This window comes from Paroedura picta, chromosome 8 (assembly GCF_049243985.1).
Source record: "Paroedura picta isolate Pp20150507F chromosome 8, Ppicta_v3.0, whole genome shotgun sequence".
Lineage (NCBI taxonomy): Eukaryota > Metazoa > Chordata > Lepidosauria > Squamata > Gekkonidae > Paroedura > Paroedura picta.
In genome coordinates this window covers 4661991-4687361 of record NC_135376.1, presented here as the reverse complement: position 1 = coordinate 4687361, position 25371 = coordinate 4661991, and the positions used below count along the sequence as shown (strand labels likewise).

Sequence of the window (25371 nt, the reverse complement as noted above, 5' to 3'; positions counted from 1 at the left end):
AGGGCGGGGAGAGGGAATCAGGGCCGGGCCGCGCCCGTGCAGGCCGCGCCCACTCGGCCCGATCCGCGGGCGCGGCCGGGCGTGGCTCGCGGGTGCGGCCCGCGGGTGCGGCCCGATCCGCGGGTGCGGCTCGCGGGCGCGGCCCAAAGCATGGGCGTGGCCCGCGGGGGCGCGGTCCCTGCAGGCGCGACCCAATGCCCTGCCGGTCCCCAGCCTAATAAAGGTTGGGGACCACTGATATAGAGAACTCAAGCTACCTTCCTGTGTTAATGAACAGCAGGGCCATTTGGTTGACCCTGTAGCCCTTTGGAAGGTAGACGGGTAGCTGGAACTTAACCGAGGACAAAACAGGAACCAATACTAGTTTGCTTTTCACGCTTGTAGTTCATTATAAGAGCCTCTTGTGGCGCAGAGTGGTAAGGCAGCGACATGCTGTCTGAAGCTGTCTGCCCATGAGGCTGGGAGTTCGATCCCAGCAGCCGGCTCAAGGTTGACTCAGCCTTCCATCCTTCCGAGGTCGGTAAAATGAGTACCCAGCTTGCTGGGGGGTAAATGGTAATGACTGGGGAAGGCACTGGCAAACCACCCCGTATTGAGTCTGCCATGAAAACGCTAGAGGGCGTCACCCCAAGGGTCAGACATGACCCAGTGCTTGCACAGGGGATACCTTTACCTTTACCTTTAGTTCATTATAGCAGTGGTCTCCAACTTTTTTATCACCAGGGACCATTCAACGCCGGGGACCACTCACCGGGGACCACTCAACGCCTTTTACTGAGGCCCGGTGGGGGGGGTAGTGTACTCCTCTACTCTCAACCACTGCCCTAACGCTCTCTGATCGCTATAGTAATGTTTAAACATCCCTTCAAAATAAGATACAGACACGCCACAACAATGAACATAAGGAACATTTTATTTTCATGGACATTTTAACTCATGACAATGACAAATCAGTGGGAACCCTGAGCTTGTTTCTCTGCAATGAGATGGTCCCATCTGGGAGTGGAGACAATGACACCCTAAGTGTGTTGTAAAGGGCCGGGAGAGATGAAGTAAAAGGCCGGGGGGGGGGGGGGGAGAAGGCGTCCTTCGGGGCCAACCTCCAATTAGTCCACATGTGGGCCGCTGCCCACAGGTTGGGGATCGCTACATTATAGGACGTAGGTTCAGGGTGGACAAAAGGGAATACTTTTTTAGCCAACTCGGTTCCCACATAGCAGTTGTCAGCACACTCCCAGCCCTTACATTTCTTCTTCTGTACACAAAGAGTGGTTGCACAGATTTGCTGCTAGAGGATGTAGTGATGGTCGCAGGAACAGACAGCTTTGATAGAAGAAAAGGGATTAGATGAGACGTATGGAGGAGAGGTATTGGTGGGGAAATGATTGATCATGCAAATAGATGATTAATGCTCAATGCGTGTTTAGCTTCTAAAAATAGTTTCCTAAAAATATCAGGAAAAGGGTTACATGAAAGGACAAAAGGATAACTAGCTCAGCGATCTAATCTCCATGTTGGCTACTTCTGCGACACATGTTATTTCATTCTTGGGGATGAAAGAAGTTGAATGGGCTGCCTAAGGAGGTGGTGAGCTCCCCCTCACTGGCAGTCTTCAAGCAAAGGTTGGATACACACTTTTCTTGGATGCTTCAGGATGCTCTGGGCTGATCCTGCATTGAGCAGGGGGTTGGACTAGAGGGCCTGTATGGCCCGTTCCAACTCTATGATTCTATGATTCTATGATTCAGGTAGACTCCTCACTCCATTGGCCGTTTGCCTGCCTGCAGAATGGGGCCATGCACTCTCCTTTACAAAATACATTTTTATTTATCTTATTTATTTTTCGAACTTCTGTACCGCTCTTCACGAGAAGTCATCTTGGGGCGGTTTACACATAAAACCAGTAAAATACAACATTAAAACCCCACAAAGCCCCGATTATACAAACTAAAAAATAATCCCAAGAAGATGACGGGAATCATGACCCCAAAGATAGTTCCAACCAGATCAGCAGATGTTCCCTAATTCTGTCCATCCAGGGCAGGTTGTACCTATGAGGAGGGATCCATTGATGTCTTTACTGGTCCTCGCCCTGGCCTCAACCAGATTGTTTGCATATTTTATGGTTTATGTATCAATGCGTTTATTATGAAAGATGCAATAGGCTGCTTAACATTCTAAAAATTTAAAAAGTGTTACAAAAGCATCTCACACCCTACGATGAAAGTACCCATGCTCACATGTCGAATGTCGAAAGCTCCTGCAGGGCCCGCAGCTCAGATAAGGAAACCTAGAGTTGCTTCAAGGGTATGCCAAAAGAGGGACACTTTGCCCATTTTGACATTCCTAGACTTTAAAAACTTCAGGACTTCCAACATCATAAACAGATCACCTTTTCTCCATACCATCTAACAGAATAAACAGTACCGGATCAACTGATGTTATCCCTTGAAGAGTTTCCCGTTTAATCTTTGAAAGACACAAAGATCCAATAGCCAACTATGACTAATCATGAACATGACTAATCACGTTTCATTGAATGAGCATCAAACGGAGAGGAACAAAGCCACTACTCTAAATACATCTGAGGCTTATGATCCATTGTTGCGGGGAATAGCACAGATCTTGTAAGGATGGGGAGGGGTCACCATTCGTACTACGGGTTCTTCATTGATTTTCTTCGCTCCTTCTGGTGGCTGGAAGGTGAATGACCTCAGCAGCCTGGTGAAGAAGATGAAGAGTTCGATCCTTGCCAGCTGCTCCCCCAGACACACACGGGCCCCTTCAAAGGGAATACAGAAAAGCAGCAAATGACTTGTACCTACTCTATATGTACTCTACACCATATGTTTCCCTGACCAACAGCTAGCTTAGACTTGGAGAAGGTCGTGGATTATAAAACCTCTCTCCAAGAGGCCCAACAGCAATTCCCAGTAGTACAACTCTTTCCATAGGGCTGTTCTTTCCATGGGGGTTGTCAGATGCCTGAATGAGGAAACACCTCAAAGAAATTTGGAGAACCTGAGGAGGAGCATTAGTGGAGGGGAGATGCCTTGCTAGGAATTGATTTAGATCAGAGTCTTCCATTAATGGATGACTACAGCCCCAAATTAAGTATTTGGAATCCTTACAGCTGCATGAGGTTTAGAATTTGTACTCTGTAAACAGGCAGGGAGTGGGCCATTTTCAGGCCATACAAAGAAAGGAGGAAGAATATGGGGTCATGGGGCTCTAGCACAGAAGAAGACTCATTGCAGTGAAACACTGGTAATGGCATACTGCCTAAGCAGGGAGCTGCACAGAAGTCATCATGATAAAGCAGAGGTCACACATTCTGCACTGGTCATGTCTGGTTTTGCAATCTGAGGTCAAGTAACCAAGGAAGATTTCTGCTGACAACATGGCTGCTTTCCAGCTGAACTGTGGTGGAAAGTGGCGTCAAGTGAAAGCCACTTACAGTGACCTCATACGGTATTTAAGGCAAGAGACAAGCAGAGGTGGTGTCCCATTGCCTGCCTCCATGTAGCAACCGTGCACTTCCTTGGTGGTCTCACATCCAGGTACCCACCAGGGCTGATCCTGCTTAGCTTCTGAGATCTGATGAGATTGGACTACCCAGGCCGACGTAGGTTCAGGGTTCCATCTAAACAAGCATTACTAATACATTTGGCCTGACTCTGTATAATACCTCTATGTTGTTACAGAAAAGTTATTCTTTCATATACTTCATTTATCCCCCTCCCTTCTCCCCAATGAGGACCTTTTAGTGGCTTATACTTTTCTCCTCTCTAGTTCATCCTTGCAGCAGCCTTTTGAGACCTGGTTAAGCTGAGAGTATGTAGCTGACCCAAAGTCACCCAGAAAGCTTCCAGGGAAGAGTGGGCAAAGAAAGGTTTCTTAGACTTGTAGATATAAGATCTTATGGTTCCTCCACACAAAAAAATACAATATTGATAGGGTGGTCTCATATTTTATGAAAAACTCTTTAATCAACTCTTATCTAATTAACTTTTCTGCAAAACTCAGCACGCTAAATAGGGAAAATATGTATAAGACTATCAGTCATAAACTAGTCTACATTTACCTGATCCAAAGGGAAGGAATGCTTCACTCTCCACAAAATGTCCATCCTTGTCCAAAAAATGATTTGGGTTAAACTCCTGAGGGCTTTTCCATTTCTTAGGATCAAGAAGAGCAGATCGTAAATCTGCAATAACAGTGGTCCCCTGAAAAGAAAAAAACTGTTTTAGATTAGGGGTTCCCAAAGGGGGAGGTACACTCCCTGGGGGTGGAGGAAGGATCCGGGGGTGGTGAACGTTGGGGCAGTAGGGGGACAGCAATCCAACTCTTCCTGCTATGGCTGCATTCTTCTAGTGAGAGATGTTCCAAGGTGGTTTGTCATGGCCTGCCTCTGAGTAGAAGTGACCCTCAATGTCCTGAGTGGTCTTCCATCCCAGTGCTGACCAGGGCCAACCCTGCTTAGCTTCCTGAGAAAATGGCAGCTTCAGAAGGTGGGCTGGATAGGATCATATACCTGCTCACCTCCTTTCCCTCCTCAGACCGTGTCCTTTCCCAGGCTCCAACCCAGTGTTCCGGGAATTTCTTAACCCAGGATTGGCAACCCTCCCCTAAAAGTTTCCATCTTTGGGAGACTGGAAAAGCCTTCTCCTGCTTGCTCCTGGCCATGGGATTGCTTGACTCTCTCGCTCTCTCTGTTTTCCCTTCTGTCTTGTTCCCCCATGAGGACCAAAAGTGGATTTGACAATCTAAGCGAAAGGGGCATTTTTGCAAACCTAGCAAAACCAGTTTTGCTTAGATTGTGATTAAGCTGGCATTCCCACAGTGGCAGTGGGTATTGCTGGCCATTAGTACATTGCAATGATTTTACTGAGATTCCAAACATCTCCCCCTTGCTTGGAGTGTGATTCTGTGCTAGACATAAGTACAGTTCAGCTGGCATTGCCACAGTGGCACTGAATTCTGCTGGGGACTAGTACACTGCATTGGTTCTGCTGGGCTTGCAAAAATGCCCCCACCCCTAAAGTTTCTACTGCAGAAATTGACAGAGATTTTGCTTATGTTGTGTGGGGGATTTTTTTTTTGGTTGTTTGTTTTATTTTTTCCTGTTTTTTCCCTCCTTTGGAAATAGTGCAGAAGTGGGGTACCTTCTTTGAGGAAGGGCATAACTCAGACCGCATAAACCCCAACCTCACAAAACTTGGCGGGGCAGGTAAAGGAGCATCAGGAGGACATACTCTCTAGAGTTTCTAGACCAGGGGTAGTCAACCTGTGGTCCTCCAGATGTCTAGCGTTTGCTGGCAGGGGCTCATGGGAATTGTAGTTCATGAACATCTGGAGGACCACCAGTTGACTACCCCTGCTCTAGAGCACCAAGAGCGGGCATGCTGCTATTTACTTTTAGCCCTTAAAAGTTAACAACTTTTAATGAACCGGGGATGCCCGCTTTAGAGGAATGCCTAGGAACATAGGATGAAATTGACAGATGTTTTCATACAGAGGTGTGCTTTTAGGAATACGGATGAGGGAAAAGTAAAGAAGTACCAAATGAGCGCATAAAACCTAACTCTGCTGCTCTGACTGTAATACTGTATATTACATTTTCTTCACTTCCCCCCGATATCTACTTTGGTGAACCCTGGTGATCAGACATGTGTTGTATTTTCTGTGCTGAGAACTTGGTTCTCAGGTATACAACAGCCCAATTCGGATGGGGACTAGAGATCTAAAATTTCCAGAAATTCTGAAGTCACAAGGAGTAAAACATCAATTTGGGGGAATATTGAAATACATGTAATACTGTCCTTTTAAACCTAAGCTAATTTTGTGCGGAATATGGTTGGGAAGCATAGTCATGCACATGTCCACCCAAGGCCCCCTTCCCCTTCCCCTTCCCACCCCTCCATGCCACCATTGGCCATTGGGGAGAAACAAGGTTAGTGGTTGAGGCCGGCGAAGCAAGAAAGATCTGATCCCCCCCCCCCTAAGAGGGTAAGTGATCTAGCATTTGTCATCTATTCTCCCTCTTCCCACTCCTCTGTGTAGACATTTGGGGGGGGGGAATAGGGGAGTTCCATACCGCCATGTCTTTTTAGGAGTCTGATTTTACTGTATTTTTATGTCTGGAATTTTAATGAGGTTTTATAGGGTTTTATATGGACAAATTGTACCTCATCATGAGCCGGTTTTGGAAGTGGCGAGTAATAAGTCTAACTAATTAATTAATTAAACAGGTCCACATGACCATATAGCATCATATCATCCAATAAATGTTTAACAATTTTTTAAAAACCTATAAAAAATTAATTAACTTCCACCCATTCAGGAAACCCTTCCAGGGCTGTCAAGAAACCCCAGTGAAGATCCTTGTGCTACGGTGGCAGCTTTATTTATTTCATTTAGATTTATATACCACTGCTCCCAGCAAGCTGGCTCACGGAAGTTCACAATAAAGCGTCATATAAAACCAACAATCTAAAACAACCCATTATAAATAATACCCCGAAGATGCCATTAAGATGGCTATAATCTTTAACCCGCTCCTAGTGGAGCGGATTAAATAATTCGGTAAGGGCCCCGAGGGCGGGCCCTGTCCGTGATGAGGAAGGGTGCCGATAGGCCAGTGTAAATCAATAAGACTTTTATGTTACCTTTGGAATGAAAAAATCAAAAATGGTCACATCCTTTGAACATTGTCTGGGGAGTCCAAACAATAAGATATATCGATAACGTTGGATCTCACAAATCACAGCATTGGTGTAGGGCAATTCCTTCCGATCTTGGTAGGAAAATGATTGAGAGGAACCAAAAACGTCTTCTATCTCCTTCTGGACTTTTTCTAAGGGAAATCAAACCAAAGCTTTATTTGGGTCACTCTGTTAAGGAGATTGTGAGAGACTTTGGACATCTCCACATTCTCATATTCCTTGCTTGCATGTTCTGTTTGTTTGTTTGTTTGTTTTTGTGGGGGGGGGGCTCTGTTCCACATGAGTCTTGTTCCCTCTTGATTCAATGTTATATCAGTTTATTTCTCACATCTCTCCCTGCAGATTTAGAATGCAGGTTTTGAGGCCAAATATAAGCCAGTGTAATAAGCGAATTGACCACAACATAAAGCAGAATATCATTTTAAAATGTCTTCAGTTTAACATCATAAAAACAGAGTGAGTAAAAGAACTAGCATCCCGGATATAATCCAGTTTCACAAATCTTCCTCAGCTCATTCATCAGTTACTGAGAAGAACAAAATGAATGCAATCCAACAATGGCGGCAATGAAATTCGAAAACCAATTTTAAAAACAGGCTGGTCATTGGCAAGCAACATCAAAGTAAAGGCTATATAACCATTCATTAGATGCAGGTGAGTCAACCCATGTTCAAATTAAACATGCAATTATTTTTCTCTTGGTATGTGAGTACATTTTATTTCAAACCTCTCACATGGAAACTTTGAGTGGGATTAGTCATTGTTTACTTCTTCAGCAGTGGTCCACAAAAGCTCCTCCCTGGCCACAAACCTTGTTAATCTTTAAGGAGCTAGCTCTTTAAGGAGTCGTACTGTTAACTACTGCTACAGAAAGACTAACTCCCATCTGGCTTGATCTTGGTCTTGATCTATCTTCAGATAACTGTAATGCCAGGGGATAGCCAGCTGCCACCTGGATGTTGGCACCATTACACAAGAATTTCTTACCTTGAATATCTGGATGATTTGCCATGAGGAGCAATGCCCAGGTTAGCGTGTCCGTCGTTGTTTCTGTGCCTGCGACAAATAGTTCTATAATGGACTGCATCAGGTTCTCTTCATTGTAGGTAGAACTGGGGTCATTCTTGCTCTGTTAATGTCAGTTTAAAAAAAAGCAAGACAGTTTACAATGAATGTTGAGCCTGTCAAAGTACAGTTTGGTCAACTGAGACTGAAAATTCTCCAAACAATAGAGGGCCAAGGTAGATAAGCGCTGTGAACTCTCAGAATTCTCTCAGCCCCACCTACACCCCAAGGTGACTGTTATGGGGAGAGCCAGAGTGGTGTAGTCATTAAGAGTGGCAGACTCAGATCTGGAGATCCATGACACTGGATCTGAGGAAGTGTGCGTGCACATGTGAGCTCCTACCTTGGATAAAACTTTGTGGGTCTTAAAGGTGCCATGGAACTCAAAATTTGTTCTGCTGCTTCAGATCATCATGGCAACCCACTTGTATCTATGGCCAGGTATATAAATTAGCATAGCTACTTGATGGAGTGTGCTTGCATAAATACTCTTGAGAAAATGCATACATTTGCTTTAAAATTTACTTACCCTGGAACTGAATAAATGCAAGTGAAAGGATAAAGTGATGTGCTCGTTGCATTTCTTCTCTAACAATCCATACACTGTAGCTTGATGGTATGATCAGCCACCAGGCTCAACAGTTGAACATATAGCAATAGAAACATGGCCTTTCCTGCATTCTTATATGCCTTGCTTGCAGATTCCTGATTCTTTTTGATGTGGAACATCTTCTGGCACACCTCCTCGAAGGGATAAGAATATGGATGTGACATCTGTAGTGCCATCCAAGGGGGCCTGCCGGAAGAGTCCAAGGCAGTTGAGGAGGCTGAGGCAGCACCCCATCACACTCCTGCCAGAGGACCAGCATAGTGGCTGTGCTACCCCCAGCCAATGCCTGCTGAGCCACCCCAGAGGCCAAGGCGATGGCCACAAGACAGCACAAGGCTGAAACAGTAGCTGAACTGCCTCCGAGGCCAAAGCAGCAGCTGCCCCACCCCCAGGGGCACAGCCAGCGCCTGAGCCGCCAACGGGGTCAGAGGCAGTGACAGAGGCAAAGAAGGTAAATGGGGAGGGGAGGGAGAGGAATTGTGTGTGTGTTTGCTTGGGAGGGAGGGAGGGAGGGGGGAGTTTGGGAAACAACAGGTAAGAGGGAAATGAGAGGGGGAAGGGAGTCTCTGTATGTGCATGTTTATGTGTGTTTGCTGGGAAGGGAGGGGCCATGAGGAATTGGCTCCAGAGCAGGTATGTTCCACATAAACTCTGAGTCAGACTGTCAGTAGATTTGGGGAGGGGATTTCCATTCCATGTACATCTATCTATTTGATAGCATGCAGGCTTGTCCTTCGGGCAGGTTTTTATTCCAGACATAACCAGGTGTAATATTGAATCACCACTAGAGGGAGGCACACCCTGAATCAATCACTAAAGCAGCCTCTTTCAACCTTGTGACCATAGAGAAGCCCCTGATATAATTTTCCAGGCTTTGAGGAGCCCCAGAAGTGATGTCAGCTGGCCATGCCCCTCTGCCACACACCCCAAAACTGACATGTCACCAGAAGGCCAGACACGGTCAGGGCCCAGTGTACCTGAAGGGTCGCCTCCCCGCCTATGCCCCCAAAAGAGCTCTGCGCTCCACTGCCACCAACCAGCTAAGGATCCCTGGCCCTAAAGAAGTCCGCCTGGTCTCGACCAGGGCCAGAGCATTCTCTGTCCTGGCCCCCACCTGGTGGAACGAGCTCCCGGAGGAGATCAGGGCCCTGACGGAGCTTAAACAGTTCCGCAGGGCCTGCAAAAAGGAGCTCTTCCGCCAGGCATTTGGCTGAGACCAGATGCAATCAACAGCGACCGAAGGGCCCCGCCCCCCCCTCAGAATTCCACCAATAAGCCCTGGACCTGTTTGTACTGTTACATTGTTGTATTGTTATATGTACTGTTACATTGTTATCTGGTTACAACTATTAGTTATTATTATAAGGTTATTCACATGTTTTTATAGACCGTTTTATGTATTGTTCCTTGTTCTATGTAAACAGTCCTGAGCCTCCGGGGAGGGTGGTATATAAGTATGATAAATAAATAAGTAAGTAAGTAAGTATCATTTCCCCATGGGCTATCTGGCAGGCTAAAGGAGGACTGGGGGAGGGGAAAGACAGGAGGTGGTTTAAGATAGGAGTAGGCATGCAATCTCTGGCTCCTCCCAGGAGCAGAAACTGTGAGAGAACTCACTCATGCTCAGGAAGTGGGAGGGGGAACTATGGAAGTGGCTGGTTCCCTAGCTCAGTTGTCCTCCTCCCTGGCTGCTGCCTCGGGGGCTGCCCTGCCACTCTGCTGCTGGCTCACTTTTGGTGCTTCTGGCGGCTGCCATGGCTCCCCCTCGGCATGGCACTACGCAGCTACTGCTGGCAATGCCCCCCAGTGGGCGGTGGGAAGTCAGGGTGCCCTGGGCAATCAAGTGGAGCAGGAGCTCAGGTAGCGGCAATGTCCCTTGGCAAAAACTACCCTCCCCCCCCCCTCGGGCCTCAGTAAAATTGTCAAGCATTGACCGGTCCCTGGTGATAAAAAGGTTGGGGACCACTGCTCTAGCACATAGCTAAGTCCCTTAAGGCAGGAAGTGAAAGACCGTAGTACCCCTCCAAATCTCTCATGGACCCCTGGTTGGGAATCCCTACTTTGGAGGGAGGAATGAATATGACAGTAATCTGCCCAGAGTAATAAAGCAGAATATAAATCCAAGAAATATAAATCTCAAGAAAATAAAAGATGTGTGCAGCAGATTCTTCCCCTCCAGAGGAAATGGGAACTTAAAAGTGAGGAAAATGAAAACCCAGAACAATACACAATGTGATACAAGGAATGTACTGAGCCCACTAATTAGAAGAAAAAGAAGAAGAGTTGATTCTTATATGCCGCTTTTCTGTACTTGAAGGAGGCTCAAAGCGACTTCCATTCACCTGCCCTTTCCTCTCCCCACAGTAGACACCTTATGAAGTGGGTGAGGCCGAGAGAGCCCTGAGAGAACTGCTCGGTCAGCAGTTTTATCAGTGCCGTGGTGAACCCAAGGTCACCCATCTGGCTACATGTGGGGGAGCACAGAATCGAACCCGGCGTGCCAGATTAGAAGTCCGCACTCCTAACCACTACACCAAACTGGCTATTAGCCCGTCCTTAACACTCTACCCTGCACATTCAGTATACTTCAGGAGTGTGATTCTCAACCACATCTTAAGCTACCTTTTAGAAATAGATAGTATTACATTTTTAGAAACTCAGGACAGTCTACGTGGCTTCACCTCATTTTTCCTTGGAGCTGTCATGCGAGGTTGGCTAGGCTCAGAGAGAGTTAATGCCCCAAGATCATCTGTGAGGGCACAAAGTCACTCAAAGACATACCTTGTCTATCTGAAGCAGATAGTAATCGATGTAATCCCGTGGCTCGTGTAGCATCTGGTGCATCTTTCGCTTTTGTATCTCCTTCCTTGCGAAGGAAGCTGTAAACTCACGGGTGGCAATCGCCTCCTGGTGAAGTCCTGGGAGATGTTTCATGATCCGGGGGAAGAGGTCGTACAGCTAGAGGCAGGAAAAGAAGGAACTGTCCTATAAGTGCCACAAGGAAGCTCTGCAACAGAATCCGTACATCAAACTCACTGGCAGTCCTCAAGCAAAGGTTGGATGCACACTTTTCTTGGGTGCTTTAGGATGCTTTGGGCTGATCCTGCATTGAGCAGGGGTTGGTTCCCAAACTTATCTGGCCTACCGCCCCCTTTCCAGAAAAAATATTACTCAGCGCCCCCTGGAAATTATTTTTTTTTAATCTTCTCATCTTTCTTTTATGCTTTCACCGCCCCCTTACAGTTATTCATCACCCCCAAATGCACCTGTGGCCCATCACCGCCCCCTGGATCGCTGCAGCACCCACCAGAGGGCAGTAGTGCCCACTTTGGGAATCACTGGACTAGATGGCCTGTATGGCCCCTTCCAACTCTATGATTCTAAGTCCTTTGGTTCCCACTTCACAACATCTCAGTTTTTTGTTTGGGATGCATTGGAGGATGAACTGTGGAGAATGAACTGTGTAAACATACATACTAGTTTGTTGAACCCTATCATTTTTCTGTTCAGCGTATCACCCCCTCCTAGCAGTTTCTCTCTTCCCATAGTGAAAAAATTACGCACATAAAAAATTACACACATACCCCCAATCACTCTCCTCAACCAAAGGTTGATTCTCCTTATCTGGCTAATGGAAGCTGATCTACTTTTAGAGGGTCATTATGAGCAGTTGCAAGAGAAGTTCTTCAGGTTGGTGATGTCACTACCAGTCTTCTCTTCATCCACTTGCTATTCCTACTGCTGATGGCTCTCCTGGCCAATGGTAGACCATGGGGAAAATACCCCTGCCTTGGACTTGGTCAGTACATCATGCATGACAGCTGGAAGCTGGCATATCTCTCCTCCTCAACACATGTGTTTGGGTCTTCTACAAAGCCTACATTTTGTATACATGTGTTCTGGTCTTCTACAAAGTCTATTGTTTCCTATGTTTTGAGTAATTACAGCAGCCTTTCTCAACTTTTTTTACCATTGAGAAATGCCTGAAACAGTTTTTCAGGTTTCGAGAAACCCCGGAAGTGATCAGATCATGCAAAATAGGTGGGAAGCACAGCCCTTCCATGCCCCTCCCCTTCCTTCCTCCAGGCCCATTGTTGGCCATTGGGGGGAGCAGTTTGACATGACCATATATGATCATATCACCTGATAAATGTTTAACACATTTTAAAAATATGTAAACAATTAATTAATTCCTACACATTCAGAAAGGCTGATCTACATGAAACTCTTGGCAGAACTTGTTCAGTGAATTATCATCCAGTAAAACTGGAGTGAGACGTCATCATAATTTAAACTAGCTTCAAAGCCCATTCCTAAGAACGGGCCTTGAATGGGTCTACTCCCCTGGCCCCCGGCCAGGCAGCTTAAGGTGGATTTGGGCCGCAGCTCACAGCTGGGGCTGGGCAGCTCGTTAGCAGGGCCAGGACAGAGCTCCTTAGCAGGCAGTCAGCAGGCCGGGAGGCCCTCGTCAGCAGGCCCAGCCTAGCAGGCCAAGAGGCCCTCGTTAGCAAGTCCTCCACCATGATATAATATATTACTATTATATATATTTAAATATCAGAATATTCTGGTATCTCCTAAGCATCTTCCACCCACCTCCTGTCTTTCCCCTCCCCCAGTCCTCCTTGAGCCTGCCAGATAGCACATGGGGAAATGATCCACCCACCCCATAGTCTTCTTAAATGTTAGTGTTAAGTGTTAAGCAGTATATTGTACGGGCGAATCATAGAATCATAGAATCATAGAGTTGGAAAGGGCCATACAGGCCATCTAGTTCAACCCCCTGCTCAACGCAGGATCAGCCCTAAGCATCCTAAAGCATCCAAGAAAAGTGTGCATCCAACCTTTGCTTGAAGACTGCCAGTGAGGGGGAGCTCACCACATCCTTAGGCAACCTATTCCACTGCTGAACTACTCTGTGAAAGATTTTTTCCTGATATCTAGCCTATATTGTTGTACTTGAAGTTTAAACCCATTACTGGGTGTCCTTTATGTTTATAAGTGCTTTGGAAGATGAGACATGTCTGTTGCAGGAGGAGGGAAAAAAGCCTACTTACAAAATGGAAGATGGTTGCTGTAGTCTGCATAAAAACAGATATGGCATCTCTCAACTTGAGGAAGTCTTCATCTTCAATAGAAAACCGATGGCCAAAGGTCAGAACACAGATCACATTGGTGACAGAATTAGTGAGGGGCAATGCCGGATCAAGTGGCTGTCCTAAAAAAATAAATTAAATAGTGCTCCTATTAATATTAATTCTGCCTTTCTGGTTAATACTATGAGCAGGATAACATAATGGAGCTATCCGCTGAGATACGAGGTTACTAGACTCTTTTTTTTTTTAATTTGAAAACAAATTTTAAAATAACAATGTGTGTTTCAAAACCTGTTTTGGAATAAAAATTGTTATTTTAAAACATGTTTCAATTTGGATTTTAAAAAGTAAACATTTAAGTCCTGCCAAGAAATGCTGCCACAGTTAACCACAAAAACCATTGCCTGAGGAAAAGGGTGAGGCACACGTTGAAATTCCTGGGTAATTTCCATGCTCCTTTTAGCTTTGTTGAGATGCTGTCTCAGTTAAAAAGCGGTCTATTCAGAGAGCAGATTGTTCTTTTTGATGTAGTGGTTAGGAGTGCAGACTTCTAATCTGGCAAGCTGGGTTCGATTCTGCACTCCTCCCCCACATGCAGCCAGCTGGGTGACCTTGGGCTCACCACGGCACTGAGAAAGCTCTTCTGACCGAGCAGGAATATCAGGGCTCTCTCAGCCTCACCCTCCCCTCTGTTGTGGGGAGAGTAAAGGAAAGGCGATTGGAAGCTGCTTTGAGACTCCTTCAGGTATGGAAAAGCGGCATCTAAGAACCAACTCTTCTTCTTCTTCAGTAATCTCAGGGCTCTCTCAGCCTCACCTCCCTCACAGGGGGTCTGTTGTGGGAAGAGGAAAGGGAAGGCGATTGGAAGCTGCTTTGAGACTCCTTCAGGTATGGAAAAGCGGCATCTAAGAACCAACTCTTCTTCTTCTTCTTCTTCTTCTTCTTCTTCTTCTTCTTCTTCTTAAACAAAAACAAAAAAACAGTACATCTGAGGGTTCGTTCAACCCATATTTTGTGCCCAGTGCGTTGTGCTTATTGTGCCTAGTGGACACATACAGCTTATCCCAGAAGAATTTTCGAATTTATTTTTATTTCTGAGCGAGGATGAAAACCTTCAGTGGTGCTCCAGTCATGGGCTCAGAACTGATCCTAACCATACTGGTCTGAAATGGCACATCAAAGTTATTATTCTTTTATTACTATTATTTTTATTTATTATATTTGTTACCCAAATTTCTCTTCAGACTCAGTCGGAGTCATGTGGCATCTTTAAGACCAGGAAAGTTTTATTCAAGGTGTCAGCTTTCCTGGGCATACACATGGTCTGTCTGTTGAGTGTAAGGAGCTGATGGGTCCAGCAGGGTCTTGGAGGGCACAACTCCTCTCCCGATCCCAGGTGGCAGCTGGCTTCAGGAGGGTTAGGGAGAACAGGTGTGGGGTTCCGCACGGCTTCCCGCCCCAATACAAGCTGACAGTGAACTCCAGAAGGTTTGGGGAGTGCTGGTGTGTGTGTGTGTGGGGGGGGGATATGTCCATCTCAAGGTTGCCCACCTTGATCCCTTGTGAAAGCCAGCTCCAGAAGGCTTGTGGAGGGGGGACACTGGGAGGACAGGTCCATCCCGAGCCAGTCCTCTCCAATCCTGGCTAGCAGCCAGCTCCAAAAAGGTCAGGGAGGGTGGGGTAGACATGTTGCCTGATCCCAGCTTCCACTCTCACCCCCACCCTTCCCAGGCTAAGTTGAGCCAGCTCTGCACTTCATCCCATGAATTCAATGGGTGGACAGTTTTTCAGACATCTGAATCAAGCCTGAAATGACTTGGGCGTCTCTGATTCAGAGGGATTAATGTCATGGGATGCTTGATTTGGCACAGACAAGTCTGAAAGATACTCACATCAGAGAACCGGCTTGGTGTAGTGATTAGGAGTGCAGACTTCTAATCTGGCATGTCGGGTTCGATTCTGCGCTCCCCCACATGCAGCCAGCTGGGTGACCTTGGGTTCCCCACAGCACTGATAAAGCTGTTCTGACCGAGCAGGAATATCAGGGCCCTCTCAGCTTCACCCACCTCACAGGGTGTCTGTGGTGGGGAGAGGAATGAGAAGGCGACTGTAAGCCGCTTTGAGCCTCCTTCGGGTAGAGAAAAGCGGCATAGAAGAACCAACTCTTCTTCTTGATTCGGGTATTTTTCATCTTCTCCAAGTCCAGTCACTCATCCCTCCTTACGGTCCGTTGTTTCTTCCACTTTCTGATGCCATTAGGAAGACAGCAGAAATGACAGTCCTGTGGTCCTCAGCAGGAAATTTCACGGTCACGAAGAAACTGTCCAACCTTACCTTCTTTGAAAGTGAAGGTTCTCTCTGGGCCATGAAATAATCTAGCCAGAGAGGGTTTTTAAAGAATGAGAAAGCAAGTCCTTTGGAATGAGAAATGCATGAGTTAAAGGAGAAAAGAGAATCCACAGACAGAGTTCTGCAGACAGGAGCAAATTATGGAGTAGATCTGAAAACTGTGTGGCAGCCAGCCAAGGGAGATGTGGAGATGGTTTGCCATTGGCTGCCTCCACATCACGACACCAAATGTTCTTTGGAGGAACTCCATCCCAATCCTTGAAGGTCTGCCTTCAAAGTGCTAGCCCTGATTGGCCGTGCTTCTCTTTTGAGATCTAACTGGATTGGCATTGCCAGATATTGGTAGCTAAGCAAAGCTGATGCTGGCTTGTATTTGGAGGGGAGACCTCCAAGGATTTCGATGGAGTCCCTTCAAGGAATTCTAGTTCTCATGACATGGAGGCAGGCAAGGGCCAAAGTCCCTTGCTAAGATGCCAGTCCAGATCTCCTGGTTATGCTACAGATGCTATAGGAAATAGGAAAAGGAATAGTGGAGGGCTGGCTTTTTATACCGCCTGCCCCCCTTTCAGGACTCAAAGCAGTCCCAGAGTGGCTTATAGTCACCCTTTCTTTCCTCTCATCACAAAAGACACCCTGTGAGGTAACTGGGGCTGAGAGAGCCCTAAGAGAACTGCTCTGTGAGAATAAATCTAGGAGAACCATGACTAGCCCACGGTCTGCATGCGGATGAGTGGGGAATCAAACACAATTCTCCAGTTTATAGTTCACCACTCTTAATCACTACACCACACAACACCTACCTTTTAAATCCACAAAGGTCTGAACAAGCTGATGGGCCTCCTCTTCTGTTTGGTGCTCCATGCCTTTCTTCCCCAGTCCCAGCTTCCGCATGGTAACTAGCCCAAACCTCCTCCCATCTGGCTGCATGTGGAGGAGTAGGGAATTAAACCCAGTTCTCCAGATTAGAGTCTGCCGTTCTTAACCACTATACCACACTGGCTCTAATACATACCTTTTACATCTGCAAAGGTCTGAACAAGCTGGTAGGCCTCCTCTTCTATTTGGTGCTCTATGCCTTTCTTCCCCAGTCCCAGTTTCCGCATGGTAACTAGCCCAAATTTCCTCTGTTGCTTCCAGGTGTGGCCATTTGAAAAGGCAATCCCTGAAGACCAAAATGAAAAATCACAACAACAATCCATGTAAAATATTTGGGGCAGGGCTGCTGACAAAGGGGGAACCGAGGAGACAAAACTAGGGATGGGCAAATCCCCCCCCCCCCAGGACCAATACACCTAAGAAGAAATTGAGGGAAGAAGAAAAGTGGCAAAGCCACCAAAAATAAAAACCTGAGATATGTTCTCAACTGTTTTTTGAGCTTTCTTCTGTAGTCCCTTTAAACAGAGGTCATTTATAGGAACTGCAAAAGAAAGTCTAGAAAGCAGCTGAGCTGGTGGGGAGACTACTCTCCAATGGGATAGCTGATTTGGGCTCTCATGTGCATCCCCATTAAACAGGACTGCCGAAGAGATCTTGAAGCTGATCCAATGAGAAGTCTCCCCCTTCACTCAGCTGTTTGAGGCTGTCTTGTGCAACCCCTTTAAACACACCTTTAAAGAGACTGCAAAAGAAAGCACACACAAAAAAAACAGCTGAGCAGTGGGAGCATTGCTTCCACCACTCCATTGTTTTAGGGGCTTTGCCAATTTCCCCAGAAACTCCTGAATATATCCAGGATTATTTCTGGAACTTCCCCCCAGTTCTCTAAAAAAAAAAAATCCCAGTTACCATTGGGCTGTGACAGTATACCAGAAAATTGCTGGGATATATTTTGCCTTGGGCAAATCCAAATGCTCACCCCATTGTCTAATGCTGGCTTTTTCAACCATAGATCTGGGGTTTCAACCCTGAGGTTTCTTGATAGCCCTGGAAAGGTTTCCTGAATGGGTGGGAGATAATTAATTTTTAGTATATTTTTTAAATTTGTTAAACATGTATTGGTTGATGACCATACATGGTCATATTGATTCACCCCTCCCTTCCCAAAATGGCCAATGATGGGCCTGGAGGGGGTGGGAAGGGGAGGGGCCTCAGGTGGGCATGTGCCCAGCTCTGCTTCCCAACTATCTTCTGCATGATTGTGCCACTTCTGGAGTTTCTCAGAGCCTAAATAATGTTTCAGGGGGTTCTCAACAGTTAAAAAGTTCAGGCTGGTCTAATGATACAGCACCTGTGCAGAACTAGTGTTAGTTCCAGCAGTCAATGAAATAATATCTAAAGCTTGCCAACCTTTCCTTTTGGGTTCACAGATTTGGGTTTATTTTTGTTTTGTGTTACAAGCCTCTAGAATTTCTTTAAGGGGAAAAAACAACTAGCATTTTTACTTCTTAAGAACCTACCGGTTTTCTTTGAAATTATTTCAAAGAAAGGTGTCTGCGGTCGCTCATCAAAACATGCTGAATGGTTGATAGTAGCTTCTTTCACGACTTCGAACCCAGACAGCACCACCACAGGCATATTCCCTATCCATATAGTGTAGACGTTTCCATATTCCTTGGCCAGCTGTAAAAGAGAGCAGTGTAACCCTCAAGCAAATGAGATGATTCCAAATGATGTCTTAGCCCTCCCTCACAGGATTTCCCTTTATTTTCATTTTGTCTGAGCAGCCCCTTTTTCCTTTGTCTTTTTTGTTTTTCCCTGGCGGTCCCACCCAGTCATTTAAATAGAATCATCAAATTATAAGCATTGGAAGGGGCCATACAGGCCATCTAGTCCCACCCCCTGCTCAATGCAAGATCAGCTTAAAGCATCCAGGATAAGAATCTGTCCAGAGCTGTTGCTTGAAGACTGCCAGTGGGGGGAGCTCACCACCTCCTTAGGAAGCCCATTCCACTGATGAACTACTCTGGGGGAAAAAAAATTCCCGTGTCCAGCTTGTACCATTCTATATGTAGTTTAAACCCAATACTGCAGGTCCTCTCCTTTGCTGCCAACAGAAACCATTTCCTGATCTCCTCCAACTGGCAATTTTTTCCAATTCTTAAAGACAGCAATAATGTCCCCTTTCAACCCCCTTGTCTCCAGGCTGATATAATTCAGCCTTTCCTCATAGGATTTGGTCCCCAGGCCCCAGAGCATCCTTTCCGTTTTGTCCATGTTCTTTTTGAGGTGAGGCCTCCAGAACTGAACACAGTATTCCAAGTGAGGGGTGACCAATGTAATAGACAGGGGGACTATGACATCTTGCAGTTTCAATATGACGCCTCTCTTGATACAGCCCAAGACAACATTCACCTTTTTTACTACCCCACCAAATTGTCTGCTCATATTTTGCTTACAGCCCACAAGTACCCCAAGATCTCATTCACACACACTGCTCCTCAGAAGTGTATCTCCCATCCAGTCTGCCCGCTTCTCATTTTTGTGACACAGATGTAGGACTCTTCACTTCTTCTTATTGAATTGCATCTTGTTTTCATTTGCCCCCTTTTTCCGGCATGTTCTGATCTCGCAGATTTCTATTCTATTTTCTGGGATACTCCTCCCAATTTGGTGTCATCTGCAGATTTAATGAGAGGTCCCTCCACCACCTCATTGGGATCATTGATAAAATCAGAGTCCAATGGCACCTTTAAGACCAACCAAGATTTATTCAAGGTGTGATCTTTTGAGGGCAAGCACTCTTCCTCATTTACCCAGCGAGGCTTCCCCGGCTGCAGTCCCTCTGTTTGAAGTCACCAAGCACAAGCAACACAGAGGCCCGTTTGCTGGTTTATTTTCCCTTTATTTTTCACACTGTTTTCGGCCGAAAATCGCTCCCGTGAGGGGGGGGGATTTTTTTTTCACTCGGGGGGAGCAAGGCAACGATGAAATGGCAGCTCGAACACCACCTGCTAGCTGGATAGGTCTCTCCGTTGCAACGAATCAACACAGATTCGTTGCAACGTGTGTGTTTTTTTTTAAACCTTCCTTAAAGGGAAAGGGGCTGTTTGGGAGCATGATAACGGCCGCCCATTGGCTGCTTGATGGCCAGGGGCGGGACACAGCTCAGCAATATCGCTTCCTGGCTAGCGATTTTTGCTGAGACCGGAACCCTGTGGGAAACGATAGAAACGCAACTGGATTCCACTACAAAGGCAGGTATGCATAATGACGAATTCCACTATTTAAAATGGCAATTTTTCGTTCCGCAAACAATTTGCAACATGGATCCCGGTGCGGAATGGCCCCCAGAATTTCTTCCCCACAGTTTTCTTATCTCCCCACCTCCTGCTGAAGTTCAAAAGCTCCTGAAATGTGGTACTTGGGTGTTTCTTTCTGCTGGCAGAAGGTGCGCAAGCCTAAGGGTTGAATCTAGGGGTTGTTTTCCAGATATTTTATCATCCAAAGAAGCATCAGCATTTAATATTTCTGGTGCCCCCCAGTCAGATTTCCAGAGCCAGTTTTGCTTTGCCTGGGACCATTTTCTTCTTTTTCACCATCAAAACCAGAGAGATCTCTGCATCCATGGCCTCCTCTACCTCTACAGAACTTCTCCTCTATCCAAGTCCTCCTCTTCCTCTTCACTATTTGATCCTCAGGTGGTGGGACTCAGACAAGAGTCCTAGGCTGAGCCTGTGTGTTCCCAGGGCAGGTGTAGATATCGATACAGAGAGTTTCTTGAAATAATTCTCAACATATAGTTTTATCTATTAGCAACAATACATCTCTAAAATCATGCAACCAGAAAACAGGAAAAAACTAGCTTGACTAGCTAACATAAATCAAGGTCTGTATTAGATGGCACAATCATACAGTCATGAAATCAAAGGCCACCATTCAAGTAACCTTTATGTTGCCATCCATTTGCATCAGAATCCAAGTTAGTCTCCCTTTCACAGCTCTTAGTCTAATTATGAGTTCAGGCAATCATGGCCAACCAATCAGGATGTGTTCTCGCTAGAACCTGCCAGAAGATCACCTTCACCTCTCCTGATTCTCTTCCTCCCATCATGTGGCCCACAGGTTGTCATGGTGAGCCAGTTCCCTCATTCCTTACTCTGACCTTGGAGATGATCAGGGCCACAGAGTCAGAGACCCAATTAACAACAACTGCAAAATGAAATGTATCTGTCTATGATTAGGATGTGCAATTTGGTTCTGATAGTCCGAAAAATACCCAGAATAATTTGGTAATGCACACATTAACCCTTGGGAGGAATTAGTGTTGCTGTGCTTCACAGGGGTGTTGGACCATATCCTTCTATAATAATAACCACTTTCATTAATTTTGTTTAGCAAAGAAAACCAGATTCTAATCCATTAGAATTTAAACTTCATGTTACAGGATCACTCTGACTATTGTCATATCCTTCTAATTCATCAGATTAATACATAAGAGTCGTATATGATTTATTTGCAATTATTATAAAATATGGAAGCCATAAAACGGAGCTCTTCTGCTGGGTCCTTGGTTGAGACCGGGGTGCGGGAGATCGCAAGGGCCCCTCCACAACCACAACCAAGAATTATCAGCAGCTCTGGGGATTGGGGCCCTGAGGCGCTGATGGAGGGGGGGAGATGGGCAGTAGAGGAGGGAGGTTGTTTTTCTCATAGTCGGAGTAGATTGGGTTTTGGTTTTATGGTTTTTTATCTTTTTATGTATTAGGGTTTTATTCTTGCTGTAACCCACTGCGAGTCAATTCTGAGAGCAGCGGGTAAGAAATCTAAATAATAATTAATAATAATAGATCACAGTAATTATTTCTTTCCAATTTTGTTTAAAGGGTTTCATTTGGAACATCAGTTCTTCCACTCCCCCATGTTCCTAAGGCAATTGGCATGCACCCCTAGATGAATTATGCAAAACAACCATACGTTGGAAGGCAGAGATTACATGGGAGGAAACCGCATTGCTTGACTATGGCAAGTACTTTAGATGTTATCTGTACACAACCTACCCATCCCTGTTTTCCGAAGGTGCCATTTCATAATTTCGGCATTGATCCAAAAGTCATGAAGACACTGAGGAGACAAGACCCACTGAAAAAGGACAATAATGCTAGGAAAAGTCGAAGGCAGTAGGAGAAGAGGAAGAGGAAACAAGAGATGACTTGACTCAATGATGGAAACCATGACCTTCCATTTGCAAAAACAGAGCAAGGCTGTTAAGGACCTTTGGTCCTTAAGTCATAGCATAATGCATTAAGTCACCATAACACAAGAGCTACTTGGCAAGGACATACCATACAGTGAAGGCGCTGAAGGAAGACTCTCACCACCTTTGGGGCATGTGCCCTGGGTGTAAACTGCACAGAACATTTATTCCAACCCCAGATCGATTCAGTCCCTGCCCTCTACACAGAATGCGATTTCCATTTGGATTTGGGGCGATTTAAATTTTCCTTCTGCAGCAAGAAGGATTGATCAGGAGTGACCCTACCTTTATTGTGTGATATCTTGGAGTGCTTTTAACGCTCAATATTTCAAGATTCGGATTAGAGAAACCAGGCTGTTTTGAATCTGGGCTCTCCTCTGTGGTAGAGGACCCGTGATTGGCCACAGGTGGCCATGTGACAAACTTGCCTTAAAGGAGAAGCCCCTAATTTCTCTCAACTTCTGTCGGTCCTGGATTTTTTCTCCCTTCTCTCCCTTTTTCGATCCTCTCCCCCCCCCTCCAAGAAAAGAAAGAGGCTCCCTGCTTGGCTCCTCTCCCCCCCCCCTTGAAGAAAAGAAAGAGGCTTGGCTCCCCCCCCACCCCTTCTGAGCCTCCCTAACCACGTGCAGAACACTTTCCTGTTTCAATGGGGAGAGAGGAAGACCCGAGTTCAAAGCGATCTGAATTCAACAGGATTGACAATGTAACAAACAAAGTAAGTGCAGACTCTGCCCAGGCCTCCTCTTGAAAGGGGGGGCCATATTGCCTCGTTCTTTCTGAAATCGCTTGAACACTCCCACAGTCAGCTTGGTGCGAGTGCGGAACTCCAAGATGTGTCTGCCAAAGATGACCACCGTGAGGACTTCTGTGTCAGATATGCTTTTACCGCAGGAGGAACAGAACTCAAAGTGTCCTTCCTCGATCGCTCAAGAAATGGATAGAATTTAAAAAGACGTACCTTCATGAAAGAATCCAGAGAGAAGTCTATCAATATCCGCCATGCGCTTCCAATGACAGGAAGCCAAAGAGGCCCCGGAGGATACTTCTTGCGTGACCAGAGTCGTTTCAGAAAGTGCAGAAGCATAAAACCCAGTGCTGCTGCTATCAAAGTTCCTGATGTCCACATGGCCCAGTCTCTCCCCCCCCCCTCTGTTTTTGAAGCTTTCCGGGATAATCAAAATGGTGGCTCTCTAGTGGTTCTTGTTTTCTTCAGAGATGTTGCAGCTTCTCTTGTTCTTTTCTCTCTGCCAACACCCTGCGAAATGTTTCGATTATAAACGGCGATGTGGAAACTACTTATGCCATTCCTATGTCATCTCGTAATATAGCCCTCTAGGGATGGATTATGGTATCACATGCAGCTATTGACACATTAATTCCCAATCATGTTTCTCCCTGCCAACTGAGAGGACCCACAAAGCCCCCCACCTGGTTTGTTTGAAAATATAAACCTTCCCCATCGTTACCAGGTTTTCTGAAAGCAGCAAGTTTATAGAAAGGGGTTCAGTGCTGTGAAGTGAGCGTTTTCTTAGATAAAGCAGCACAGAGGGCATTTCTACTCATCGGCAAAATTAGCATTAAGCCAGTTGAATGGCGTAGTGCTAAACATTCTGGCCCCTCCTCACCTTTTTGCTGCCTCGCTCTTCTCTGATGCCTTTTCGTGCTTCTCACCCTCCACATCACCTGCTGGAAATGGCGGAAGACAGCAACGTGCTTTACACACGACTCTCTTCCGCCTGTCAATCAAGCCAGGCATCCAATCCCCTTTCTCCTTGTTTTAAAGGTCTCACAATGCCCACTATTTTTTTCTTTTAACAATTCATGGTTCTTTATTTAAATGCCTATGCATTTAATCATAGATGCATAATGCTTTTTGAATGCCACCCTTTATGGAATCACAAACCTTGATACTTTAAAAAATTAATCTCGTTCCTGATTTGGGGGGGGGGGCTTTAGATAGGCATGCGTCGTGTAACAACCTTTTTGGGGGGAATTATTTCTGGCATTGCCTGCATGCTTGTCCGCCTAGTCGTTGCTCCAGGAAGTTGGCCATTTTTAAGAAGACATTCCCATCCCCAGGAACAAGGGAGAGGGAGGTGGGGTGAGGGCAGGACAAGGCAGGCACCTTTAGTTCGTTTGAGCCTCATACCTTCCTTCTGCTGGTGGCCTGCTGGTTGCTCTCCTGTAGCTCGCGCTAAATAGGTTAGGGACTCCACTTTATGTGACTCCCCAACTAGCTCTTTAAAATTGAGGATCTAGCCAGCCAGTTACTGCCCAGACGCTGGATGTTGGCAACGTCATATGGTGGGGCCAGAATATTAGCTGTCTTATCTTCTCATAACAAAACAGTATTCAAGGAGAATTCATTGATACCCAATACACATTTCACCCAACATAGAGCTTCGTCACTATGTTCTACATTATTTAGTTAGATAGTCAGGTTTACACGGACCTTTCAGCTTCTATTAACTCCAGGAGGGCTGCAAATAGTCACAATGGGTAATGCACTGCCACCACGTAGTCATACTACGGAGCTGCTTGCTGGGGGGACTAGGATTCCTACCCATCTCTTCCACTTCTGAGGCCTTGCCTCCGTGTCTCCCACAATCCAGCATGTAAGCACCATGGGGACAATTTACTTCAGGGCATACTCCACAGAGAAAAAGCTGCTTGCCACTCTCCCTCTCCTCTTCCTGAGTTCTGAGCTCCCTTGTTCTGGGTTAGCATTTCTGAGATTAGAGAGCTCAATGGGAGAGTCCTGACATGGTGGAATGAGCTCCCAGACAGAGTTGTCTCAGTTCCGCAGTGCCTGAAAAATGGAACTCTTCTGCCAGGTCTTTGATTGAGGCCGGGCTTCAGGGACAACTGGGGCCCCTCCTCTGGCCAACGCTATATTATTCTGTGAACCTACACCCTGTGATTCAGTGTAGGTGGGGGAGGAATGGGGATTATGCCACCTCCTGTGTGTTTTGATGGTATTAAGGGATCTGTGATTGGTTTTATTGGGGGGTTTTTAACCTGTTTTTGTGTAACCTGCCACGCGTCCACAGAGATTGGCAGGGTATAAATAGAAGTAATAAATAAATAAAAAATGAATGGGGTCAGAGAACCACTGCCATCTTCATATTTACAAAGGATTTATTAAAGGAACCAAGTTTATAAGCATATTTTTAACACAGCACAGAGTTAAGCAAAACAGTCAAAAGAAAAAGAGTATGTGCCTTTGCTTAAGGAGTTCCTGGTTCTTATGGTGTGGTCAGTTCACCTGGCAACCTCATGGTCCAAGATGGCTGCTTACCTCTTCTCCTAAATCAGAGTCACCCTCCTACTTCCATGACCTACCTGTGGTCGGCGGCACATATACCTTTCTGTCTCCTCCCATCTAGATTCCCC

At 46.0% G+C, this 25371-nt stretch overlaps 1 protein-coding gene across 1 annotated transcript; it reads right to left on the bottom strand.

Annotated features, from left to right (window-relative positions):
- Positions 1–2591: 2591 nt before the first annotated feature.
- LOC143842562 (cytochrome P450 2J4-like) lies at positions 2592–23104 on the bottom strand. The gene is made up of 9 exons (XM_077347811.1): positions 22937–23104; positions 18242–18404; positions 16858–17007; positions 13458–13618; positions 11182–11358; positions 7713–7854; positions 6669–6856; positions 4085–4226; positions 2592–2782 (listed from the first exon to the last, which is right to left on the bottom strand). The coding sequence occupies exons 1-9, from the start codon at positions 23102–23104 to the stop codon at positions 2592–2594; spliced, it is 1482 nt and encodes a 493-aa protein (XP_077203926.1).
- Between the last annotated feature and the right edge of the window lie 2267 nt (positions 23105–25371).

Bases quoted from the DNA above. Each gene is read 5' to 3' on its own strand.
- LOC143842562 (XM_077347811.1), bottom strand. From the start codon at position 23,104: ATGTGGACATCAGGAACTTTGATAGCAGCAGCACTGGGTTTTATGCTT. The intron at 13,619-16,857 runs GTATGTATTAGA...TTATTTTTTTAG, and splicing joins GACCTTTGCAGATGTAAAAG to GACAGCCACTTGATCCGGCA. The intron at 2,783-4,084 runs GTAAATGTAGAC...TTCCCTTTGAAG, and splicing joins ATTCCTTCCCTTTGGATCAG to GGGCCCGTGTGTGTCTGGGG.